The following is a 12579-nucleotide window of genomic DNA, read 5'->3' on the forward strand; positions in this document are numbered from 1 at the left end:
TGTTTATTATAAAAACTAAGATTTCATTATAAAATCTTAGCAAACTCTGTATAGAAGAGAATTAACTTGATAAAGGGTGTCTACAAAAATACCTAGAGCTAATATCACATTTGATTGTGAATGAACAAGTTTTCACCAAAGAATGTATATGGATGATAAATAAACACATGAAAAGAGTAGGGAAATGTAAATTAAAACCACAATGGGATATTATTATTAAAATGGAAAAAACAACAGCAACCTAACAATAACACCTGCTGGTAAGGATGTGTAGCTACTGGAACTCTTAAGACATTGCTGTTGGGAGTGCAAAATGATACAGGCACTTTGGAAACAGTTTGGCAGTTTCTTCCAAAGTAAATACACACTTACCATATGACCCAGCAATCCTTACCCCTAGGCATTTACCCCAGAGAAATGAAAACAAGCATTCATACAAAAACCTGTATGTAACTGTTTGCAACGTGTGGCATTTTCATTTGCAACTGCTAAAAACTTGAAACAATATAAACATCCTTCAAATGGTGAATGGGTAAAACAAAAACAAACCATAATATGTCCATGCAATGGAATGCTACTAGGAATAAAAAGCAATGAAAAGAAACAAACTACTGACACATGCAATAGTACAAATGAATCTCAAACACATTATGTGATGGGAAAGAAGTCAGAATGAGAAGGCCATATACTATATAATTCCCTTTTATATGACATTCTGGAAAAGGCAAAATCAATGAGATAAAAAACAGATCAGGAGTTGCCAAGGACAGGAGTTGGGGAGAATAATTGACAAAAAGGGGCATGGGGTAAATTTTGGTAGGTGACGGAACTGGTCTATACCCTGTAGTGGTGGTTACACACGATGATATTCTTTCCCCAAAACTTGCAGAACTGTACATTAAAAAGGGTGAATTTTACTGAATATAGAGTATACCTTCTTACATATATAAATAAAGAGAAAAAAATTATTAAGCACCTGCTATGTATCATAGCTACATACCAGATATATAAACTTAAAAATATAATCCCTCCCTTTAAGGAGTTCAGGGATAAATAATAATAGCAATGACCATTATAATCAATAATAGTAGTAGTTAACACTTAAATAGGGTTTATTATATGGCACACATTGTTCTAAGTATGTCATACATATTAACTCACGTGACCCTCTAACAACACCATGAGAATAGGTAGTTTTTTCTTATTGCTTATTTTAGCTAAAGAGAGACTGAGAAACTGCCCATGGTCACACGGCAAGAAAGTATAGGTATAGAACTCAGGTGCAAAGCCAGGCAGTCTGGCTTCTATCTCAATATTTTGAAATTCTTGCCTCTATTTACTAAGAAAAACAAGTTATCCAAAATTATAAGGCAATTAGTGGCAAAGTTAAATTTTAAAGTCATTTTATTCCATCTTCCTTCTGTAGGCTCCCCTTGCTAGCTGGAATGAGGCAGTATGAAAGAGGAAAAAAAAATACAGTAACGTAGTTTTTTTTTCTTTCTTTTTTCTTAAGTACAGTGGTGATCATTCTCGGCATTTCTTTTCTGGTGAAGTTTCCTGTTTGGTTTTTAATCTAAAGAAGAGGCTAGGCTGGGAGTAGTGGCTCACACCTGCAATCCCAGCACTTTGGGAGGCTGAGGCAGGTGGATCACCTGAGGTCAGGAGTTCAAGACTGGCCTGGCCAACATGGTGAAACCGCATTTCTACTAAAAATACAAAAATTTGTCAGGCATGGTAGTGGGTGCCTGTAATCCCAGGTACTTGGGAGGCTGAGGCAAGAGAATCACTTGAACCCAGGAGGCGGAAGTTGCAGTGAGCTGAGATTGCGCCACTGCACTCCAGCCTGGGCAACAAGAGTGAAACTCCAGCTCAAAAAAAAAAAAAGAGGCTAATTATCCAACTGTAGTTCCCTCTTGGGTTTCCCCAAAGGAGGAAGAGATGTCTACTGAGATTTGAAGAGAGGACAACCACAGTTTTCCCCTTCTTTCAAGGTGTCAAGCAGCAAACTGCTTGTTTAAATGATCATTGACAATGCAAACAAAGTAAAAACAAAACAAAAAACACCAAAAAAACAAACAAAAAGCTCTCGAGAAACCTTTATTGGCAAAACCAAAGGGTAAAAAAAGCAAGGGGAAATATCAAGTGAGGGCAAAGCATAGCCTGGGACTACTGGCATGCTGTCCATTTTCTATTTATTTATTTATTTATTTATTTGTATCTTTCAATGACTCTTCATTTTTTATTTCTGGATGCAGGTGGTAGTCTGAAGGTGTGTTCACTTTAGAACAATTCAAAGGGTTGTAGTGCACTTTGCTGTCCACACATTGTACTATGTGACACAATTGTGGAAGGGGGAATTATGCCGAAAAGCCCACCCAGATCTACTTGGTTACTTGCTCCATTAAGACACATTGAGTAGATAATAGACATTAATACACGGAGATATTAAAAACTAATCTTAGATTTCACATTAGTGTTCAGAAATGAGCAGTTTCACATACCGGTGTTTGTAAGGAAGACATAAAAGATCCTTTGATCTAAAAAGTAATGATCTCCAGAAAGAAACTTTGAGTGTGCTAAAGAATACACGAATTCCCCTCTGCCCCAACACAATGACATACTGTGCAAAGTCCATGGAAATCAGGGAGTAGCTGGGGCCCAGGCAGAACTAAGGCACACCTCCTCAGGTTATTCTGCCTTTTCTGAGCAAAGAGAACAGAGTTGTTAACTCTTCTCTAGAGAGCACAAGGCCAAATGACACCGTAGGGAATGGGGAAAAGATCAATGTGTCAGATCCAGAATTTGAGTTGATGCTGTTTTCTGTCCCAAAGAAAAGCAGGCAGAATGGCAGCAACAATTCCAAACCTTTTATTTTCCATGAAGAGTATTCAGCTAGTCGGTGGTTCTGAAGCCTAGACACATATTAGAATCACCTGGGGGAGATTTTAACACATTCTGATTTAATGAGTCTAGGTTGGGAGACTTTTAAAAAATTTTCTTTACCTTACTGATTCTAATGTGTGCCCAGGGTTGAATACTAATGTTAGCTATTATTAGATCTACCTCCACTTTCTGTTCTTCCCCTACTTTCAGACTTCTGTGTTCTTATACTTCAGCTAATTAAATTATGACCATTCTAATTTATAGGATTCTTTACCTGTCTAGGTACTAATTATTAGCGCCTCTTCATATAATACAAGCAAGCCTGAAAAGCCTGGTTACATTTTTCAGGAAAAATCAACATCTGTATCTAAGAGAGGGGAGGGTGGGGAAAATGGAAAAGAAAAAGATATTAAGATGGACAAGTTCTGGTGGCAAGACAAGCAGATGACATTAGAGGCAATGGACATCAAACTCCTGCCAATCTAATTTAGATTGTAAAAATAGCTCCATAGTCAATAACATGAGTGATCTTAAATATGCACAATTAAGCTACTTCTCCTTTAATACTATCTCTGTTTTGCTTGGTAAACAAGCGTCAGAGAAAGATAAAGGGGCTTTTCAAAGGAGCAGGGATGCATTTCAATACCTAGGCCTTTTCCAAACACTGGAGTCTTACACAGATATAATGTGTCAGTTACCTTGTATCCTAGCAACGACTCCTACTAAGGGAGACTATGTGATTCCAAACAGGGCCTTCCCTTAATGTTCAAACATAAGTCATGAGGGAGCCTCACTCTGGGGAAACTTGGAATACTCAAAGAAATTTTACATGAGAAAAGTGGGTGCTACAGCACTGAGTTTCTTTCTACCCAACTAAAGGAGTGAGACAGGCAGGAGGCAGTTCTTCCTCTGAAGGTTCATCTGACTTACTTGTTTTTTACCCCCGAAGCTTCAGTGTAACCATGACTCCAAACAGCTGGGGCTCCAGAAGCGTCTCCTGTAGAAGGCTGATCAATCTTGAAACAGCGGATATTACTAACAAGAGAAACAGGGAGGGAACAGGAATCATCAAAACCAAATGTGTGCAAATTGCTATCTTTATCCGAGAAATAAAAAAAATACCTGTTAAGCACTCTGTACTTACCATTTCTTACTGTGTTTAATGTGTCTGAAATACTTATCAGCAACAAGAACCAGCTACTCATTGTAATGAAAACGAAGGGGCATACATACAGAGCATGAAAATTACTTTTAATGAGCATCATAAAGCAGCTATTAGAGACTTTCACACATTCTACATTAGATGACTGCTCTCTCCTGGGAATGACAAGGACAGCTCTCAGCCTTGGCATGAGAAAACAAAACTTAAGTATTAGGATGGGTGTATTCTTACACCATGAATACTCAGAAAGAACAACAACAAAACACCTAAGCCACAATTATAATGCATTTAGATGATGTGAGATAATTCTGCAATATTCATCTCCAAATCCAATTTCTGTCCATATAACCCCTCCAAATACTATCACGGACTTGCAGTTCCCTGGAGCTTCCAATACTCTCCTCACGGGTATAGCCAAGTATGCTAAGACTAATATCATAAAATAAAACATATACATAAAATTACAAAGTAAATGAGGAGTATTTAATAAATTACAAGTTAACTGTATGTATTTAAACTGGGAGATTTCTTACCTCACCTCAGCCCTCATATGCCATAATTGATCCAACAGGACCCAAGACAGAAACACTAAAGGGATAAATTATCAAATAGCGTTTCTTAAAAATCAGCCTCGCCGGGTGCGGCGGCTCATGCCTGTAATCCCAGCACTTTGGGAGGCCAAGGCGGGCGGATCACCTGAGGTCACGAGTTCCAGATCACCTGACCAACATGGAGAAACCCCGTCTCTACTAAAAATACAAAAAATTGGCCGGGCATGGTGGTGCATGCTTGTAATTCCAGCTATGCAGGAGGCTGAGGCAGGAGAATCACTTGAACTCGGGAGGCAGAGGTTGTGGTGAGCCAAGATTGTGCCACTGCACTCCAGCCTGGGCAACAAGAGCGAAACTCTGTCTCAAAATAAAAATAAAAATAAAAATAAAATAAATAAAAATCAGCCTCTAGAAAGCATTCTGTGCCCCTAAACAGGAAGTCATTAACAGATGTAAACTAGTCTGTTAAAAGGCTGGCTACCACAAGGTGAAATAAGTCCTCTTACTCGTAAATTGCCACTAAGTTTCCCCCTCATTATTATTTAAACAAGAGAAAAAGTATACGTACTATCTGTTGACAACTGAAGCAACACCTACATAGTTTTGGTCATAACCACAAGAATTAAAATTATCTGTTGGTACTCATTACTCCCAAATCTAACAAATACTATATACCTTTCCTAAGAACCAGTTAAAGCTTTAAAAAGTAAATCAATATCTACCTAGTATTCCCTTTGAATCTAGAAATAACTGGTGGCAATTTTTCTGAAATTTAAAAATATATGGTTAAAGAAAAGTTTCTACTCTCAATTACTAGCAAACATTTACTTTCCATCTTATCCTGAAAAACATAAATCTAGTGTCAATAGAAAATTCCCAAATCAAGTTAATACCTTGTTTTACAATAAGCCTAGAGCTAAATCTAGAGCTAAATCTTTTTTTTCAAAGTTTTCAATTCTATAAATAAAAGAGGCATTAACAAAAAAAAGGACAGTTCTCCATTATTTGCTCTCCATATGACCTGGTACTCAATTTTAACCATCTAAAATAGTACGCAATACAATAGGTTTCTTAAGACATATCCTAAGGCTCTTAGATACCATCCTGAAGTCTTGGGAAAAGTGAAGGCTCATTTTTAAAGGCATTTATAATTTTTACAGAACATAAAGTCTTCAGAGAAATAATTCAATTTCCTAACCTGATTATTAAAGGAAAAAAAAAATAACTCTTAACTGCCCCCTCTCCCCAGCACACAAATAATTCTTTCTAGTGAAGCAGCAATTTCTCTTCTCTGTCTAGCTGAACACAGTGCGGCTGAGCAGTTATCCGAAGTGAACTGAATGCTGACTCTTGTATATCGTCGTTTTTTGAGATGGAGTTTTGCTCTTGTTGCCCAGGCTGGAGTGCAATAGCGTAACACGGCTCACTGCAACCTCCACCTCCCAGGTTCAAGCGACTCTCCTGCCTCAGCCTCCCGAGTAGCTGGGATTACAGGCATGCGCCACCTTGTCTGCCAATTTTTTTGTATTTAGTAGAGACGGGGTTTCATCATGTTGGTCAGGCTGGTCTCAAACTCCTGACCTCAGGTGATTTACCCACCTCAGCCTCCCAAAGTGCTGGGATTACAGGCGTGAGCCACTGTGCCCGGCCATCTTGTAGATCTTTAAATGAGTCAGAGAGAATTCTGTGAACCACAGCTTAATCTCACAGAAGAGTCCTCATATGCACCTACCCGGCTCACATAAAACAAATAAACCAACCCTCTAAAAGTGCAAATAATATACGGAAAATCTTCCAAGTAATTAAGAATACACAGCCTTCCAGATGTTAAATGGAAGGTGACATTTTAAGAATATTACAATTTTTTGCTGCAGGACACTTTGGTCTGAGTACGTGAATATTTTAAAAAGCTTGACACAGTACAGCAACTGCTTTTAAGAAGAGTGTAATACCAAATTACGGTCCTTCAGCAGCACCAGTTTGAGGGGGAAAATGTTATTCAAGTATTTTATTTTGTATTTACTTGATATACTAATGAGTTTGAACACATTTTCATGTAACTATTTGTACTGTTTCTGTTAAATGTTAATGTCCTTTGTTTATTTTCTGTTTGAGTACTTTTCTTATAAGTACTTATCTTATAAGAACACTTTATAGTAAGCATATTAAAGCTTTTTCATATTTTTCTTCCCAGTTTGTCATTTGCCATTTATATTTATTGAGTTTCTGAAATAGGAAATAGACATTTAACACTTTAATGTATAAAAAGTATATTTACATGTAAACATATGCAATGTAAATATTGAAACCAATCTACATGTACTGATTTCTTTTCTTGCCACTTACTCCCTTCATTTCTTGGCCTAAAAAGTCTTTTTCTAACTTGTGAAGATATTCACATGATTCCTTATTACTTTTGAAAATCATTTAATTTTACAGATTCAACTATTTCAGCTGGATTTTGGTGTGATATAAGAATGTAACTTTAATTTTCCTCTAAGTGGCTACTTCCATTTATTAACACATTTTGGTGCAATTATTTTTCAATTTTATTTGTAAAGAATGCTCAAAAATGTCTGTATCCTACATGTAAAAAATACTCAAAAGCTATCTGTTTAAAGATGACCTATTTTGATAATCCATTATTTTCTTGAATTTAAAAAGCACCTTAAAGATCATGTAGGCCATTTTTTTTTCTCATAGGTCTGGACAGATGGAGGGGTTTAGGCCAAGGTTTCATACACGTGATCAACAACGGAGAGAACCTCGTTCTCTACGCCTTCCTCAGGACACTCAGGCAGTTTTTTTCAACTATGCATCAAAATTAATTTTCTCATCAAGTACTTAAAATGCCAACAAATTAGGCACTAATTAGGCCAATTCTATCCAGGAATCACTTTAAGTGCTTTTCAAACTTTGGTTTGCACTACAGCCTAGGATAGTATTAATGGACCATTCACCAAAAATCTACTGTTTTTTACTGATTTTCTTAAAATAATGGAAAATGACTTTCAGCAACAAATATTCCAACATTGAATAAACATATATTGCATGCATAATGACTAATGTATGACAATGTTTAAAACTACTACTGATCTGATATACCCCAAAAAATTCTGAAAATTCAGAAAAGTTTAAAGAAGAAAATAAACACTACCCATAATACTATTATCCAGAGAATAACACCACTTTAACTTTTGTTATATATCCTTTTAGGCATTTTCTAGGTGTGTGTATGCATACACATGTACATATACCCAATGCACACAAATTTATATTGCAAAAATTGAATTATACTATAAAACTTCTTTGTTAATTTTATTAATATTTTCACTTAATATACTGTAAAGATCTTTTGAGTTAGCGATATAGCTCTAAATAATTTTAAATGGCTTTGTAATATTCAATTGTGGAACATTATTTAATTCTTAATAGACTATTTAGAGTTCTATGACGAACATTCTTATTAAGATATCTTTCCTACTGCAGACCTTTAAGGTTTTACATAGAAAACTCCAACCACTAATTCTTTATCAATATCAAGAATGAAACAGCATCAATGAACTCTTTCCCATACAGTGAAGATCTAACTGCTGGTAGGATCTACCTACTCCACATCCTCAGTCTTATTTTAAAAAACCTGGATTTCAGTGCCACACTGTTAGTTTTCCCTACATCTCTTTTAAAATCCTTCCTTAACATTTGCATTAACTGTCACAACCACGTTATCAGTGACTACTGAGATTTAAGTTACATCTTGGTTGTTCATTGCTTCCCTGCATCTTGTATATCCTGTTATGTGTGTTAACACAGCTAACAAGTCAATGATGCTTCATGTTTTGTTTCCCATTTTCACTGAGATATGAAGCCCACTGCCAGTGGACAATGATGGGGATACAGTGCTTTACAGAACACTTACTTCAGTAGTTCCAGGGTTTTGTGATCAAGGACAAGGCGAGGGTTTCCGGTCAGGTCTAGCTCCTGCAGTTTGGGAGGCAGGTTTTCTGGTAATGTGACTTCGCTTAGCTCATTACAGCTCAGATCCACACACTGAAAAAGGAACAAGTGCAAACAAGAAAGAGATGGTCTAGAGAAGTTCTTCATGGAGTTCTATACTCCTACCCTTTGCATGCAAATCCATCTGATCATTCATTATAATATACTAGACAAATGTGGAAAAGGAGGCTTATCTGTTACTTTGCCATAAACATTTAAAATAGATTTTGCTAAATGCAAAAAAAAAATTTTTTTTATTTTCTTTGAATAACAGAAAATCCATGTTCTTTATTCTTCTCATATTTTCCACTTACGTTTATCTCCACGTTTAAAATCAAGCATTAACTAAAAAATCCTAATAGATTTTCTTATTGCTCACAAAATCTCCATGCCATGAGAACTACAGCTCAAACATTAACATGAACTTTAAAGGAATTTCTTAAAACAAAACTAAAAACAAAGAAGGCTGGGTACAGAGGCTCACGCCTGTAATCCCAGCACTTTGGGAGGCCGAGCAGGGTGGATCACTTGAGGTCAGGAGTTTGAGACCAGCCTGGCCAACATGGTGAAACCCCATCTCTACTAAAAATACAAAAATTAGCCAGGTGGTGGCACACGCCTGTAATCCCATCTATTCAAGGTGGTTGACACATGAGAATCGCTTGAATCCAGGAGGTGCGCAGGGCACAGTGGCTCACGCCTGTAATCCCAGCACTTTGGGAGGCCAAGGCAGGCAGATTACCTGAGATCAGGAGTTCGAGATCAGCCTGGGCAACACGGTGAAACCCCGTCTCCACTAAAAATACAAAATTAGCCGGGCGTGGTGGCACGCCTGTAATCCCAGCTACTCGGGAGGCTGAGGCAGGAGAATCACTTGAACCTGGGAGGTGGAGGATGCAGTGAGCTGAGATCACGCCATTGCACTCCAGCCTGGGCAACAACGGTAAATCGCCATCTCACCAAAAAAAAAAAAAAAAAAAAAAGAATCCGGGAGGTGCAGGTCGCAGTGACCAGAGACTGTGCCACTGCACTCCAGCCTGAGAGACAGAGCAAGACCCTGTCTCAAAAAAACACAACAGAAAACAAACAAAAACAAAAAAACAAGCAAAGAACACGTAAAATGAGGAAAAGGCAGGTAACACACACTCAAAATGAGAAGATATTTCAAAAGAAGCTGAATAAGAAATTGGCAAAAGCTACACGAGCAGGTAAACCTGCCTAATCTGTGTCAAAAAAAGGGGCTGAGTCAAGTATGGATCCTACCCTCAAGGCATCAACATCTGGACTCTCCAACAGGTCCTGCCTAATTTAACTTGAAAGAAAAATCACAAAAAGGTCATGGTGATTACAACAAAAATCAGGTTTTACCTGTAAGTGGAAATGATACCTCCTTTCTCACAAAACTGATGTAAAGCTTAAATAAGGTGTACTGTAAAAAGCGGGGCTGCCCTTGTGTTCAGGGAGCAGGGAACCTAGGTGGAGAAGGCTCACTATACGCAAGAGAAATGGAGTGGTCAGCGCTCTAGATATGAGAATGCAGAACCTATAGGTTCAATAGTATGGGGTGGAGAGCATTCAATTATCTGGCTGAATTAGTACCTTATTATAAGTTTCAAAAGTGCTTACAGAAATGATCAAAAGAGGAATTGTTTTCTCTCTTCAGTTCTTTAAAAAAAGGGAGGAGGGAGATTATACTCAAGAACTTCAGGATCTTAAAAGTAGACAAAATCTTCCTTTTATTTGGAAAAACTCTCAAAGAACTTAAATCTAGTATGGATTGGGGAAGGGTAAAGATTGGGTAAAATGAAAACCTGTATTTTTGGATAAATATATTTTCATTAGACTTCAAACAACACAATGCTTTCACACAAAATATTTCATACTGTTGCTTCCAAATAATAGCAATAAAAAATTGTATTGCCATTGTAAATCATCATATTTTATTATGAGAGCATTATAACCACATTATCCATAAAAAGCTGAGCAAAAAGAAAAGCTCAGAAAACATATCCTTAAATCTACCACCCTAACACAACCAGGGTTAGCATTCTGTTTTTTTTTTTTTTTTTTTTTTTTTTTAGCATTCTGGTTTTTTTTTCTTATAGCCTTATTCATATATAATTTTTAAAAGCCTTAAAAATCTCAAACGTAGGTGCAATTTCATTACATTTCACTTACTCTTCTATCGCTCTACTGCAACCATTTTCCCCACCTTTATTCCCATCTGCTATGGTCTGAATGTTTGTTCCCCAAATTTTCATCATATGCTGAAACTTAATCCCCAACGTGACAGTATTAAGAAGTGGGGCCTTTGGGAGCGGATTAGGTCATAAAGGCTTTGCCCTCATGAATGGCATTGGTGGCCTCATAAAACAGACCCAGTGAGCTTGTTCACTCTTTCCACCAGACAAGCATACATGGAAGGAACTATCTATGAGAAATAGGGCCTCATCAGACCAAATCTGCTGGCACTCTCATCTTGGACTTCCCAGCCTCTAGAACTGTGAGCAAGAAATTTCTGTTGTTAATAAGTTATCCAGTCTAAGGCATGTTGTTATAGCAGCCTGAATGCCCTAACATACTACCACCTTTCATAGCCCCATACTACTTCTAGTAGATGTACATTAATTTACTTAACCTCAATATTAATATTAGAGAAAACGGTCATCTCTTTTTTTTGCTTTGGTTTTTTTTTTTTCTCTTTTTCAATTATAAATAATGGTTACATCAACAGTCAACCAGAGTTTAATGAAAAACTGACACCCGATAATACTGGTTAATAATGGGACATGCTACCAACATAGTCAGTACACATCAGCAACGCAGGACAACAAATGGGGATATATACAATCTACTGAACACTGATGGGACAGGAAATAAAGAGCTAATAAGTGTGAGTAATTTAGGATGCAAATAGTTGACAGAGACAAATTCAGAGTCAGAAAATGCTTTTGGTCAAGGATTAAAGGCATTCTGCAGCAATACTGAATTTTATGAAATTGGTAAAAATTTGTTCTACAGATATAAAATAGCTCATTCTCTAAATTATCAAATTATGAAATGAGTTCAGTAGGGTAACTAATTACTTATGAAGATAATGCTGGAGGCTGTAACGCAGACCTTCTTAGAGATGATGTTCCTGTGCCTCCCCTCTGCCCAGGACTGTCTGCTCCCCAAGGCTCCGTGACAGTCTTTGATTCACAGTCTTTGATTCACTGCAGCCGGTTCCTTTCCATCGAGCTCCACCACCCTGGACTGACCTGCGTCCCATTTCCCCTGGAAGGCTCCGGCTACACCGGAAATTTGCTTTTGGTCTTGCTTCCCTCGATGCACTCCTCGTATGCTGTCAGCCTCGTATGCTGTCAGGTTAGTTTCTCAGTGTGGTTTACTCCACCTGCTCACATTCCAGCTTCAGTCTGTCAGCCTGCTCCCAGGTGTCCTTCAACCCGACACCAAACTCCTCAGAATGTCCAACAAGGCATCCCCAACTTTGTACACTGGCTTCCTCACACTCCATGTTCCACCCATGCCAGAGTGCCTGCACCTCGTGCATGTGACATGCTTTCATCTGTCTGTGACTTTACACATGCTTCTCTCTGTGCTTGGAACCCTTTTCTTCATGCTTTTCTTGCTTTTTATCTGGTGCAATATGCCTGATTCCTCTTTTTTTTTTTTTTTTTTTTTTTTTTTTTGAGACGGAGTCTCGCTCTGTCGCCCAAGCTGGAGTGCAGTGGCCAGATCTCGGCTCACTGCAAGCTCCGCCTCCCGAGTTCATGCCATTCTCCTGCCTCAGCCTCCCGAGTAGCTGGAACTACAGGCGCCCCCCACTGCGCCCGGTTTTTTGTATTTTTAGTAGAGACGGGGTTTCACTGTGGTCTCAATCTTCTGACCTTGTGATCCGCCCGCCTCGGCCTCCCAAAGTTGTGGGATTACAGGCGTGCGCCACCGTGCCCGGCCCTGATTCCTTTTAAGACTCAACTCAATGCC

The 12579-nt window shown here is 38.1% G+C and overlaps 1 protein-coding gene across 1 annotated transcript in view; it reads right to left on the reverse strand.

The window, feature by feature from the left end:
- Positions 1-12579, reverse strand: part of PHLPP1 (PH domain and leucine rich repeat protein phosphatase 1) — a 267725-nt gene that overhangs the window by 12682 nt on the left and 242464 nt on the right. Inside the window, exons 13-14 of the mRNA XM_015439655.3 lie at positions 8516-8646; positions 3814-3918 (exon numbers count right to left, since the gene is read on the reverse strand). Of these exons, the coding sequence (XP_015295141.3) occupies positions 3814-3918; positions 8516-8646 (236 nt within the window). The remainder of the gene's footprint in view (positions 1-3813; positions 3919-8515; positions 8647-12579) is intronic.

The sequence above is a fragment of the Macaca fascicularis genome, chromosome 18 (genome assembly GCF_037993035.2).
Source record: "Macaca fascicularis isolate 582-1 chromosome 18, T2T-MFA8v1.1".
NCBI classification, from domain to species: domain Eukaryota; kingdom Metazoa; phylum Chordata; class Mammalia; order Primates; family Cercopithecidae; genus Macaca; species Macaca fascicularis.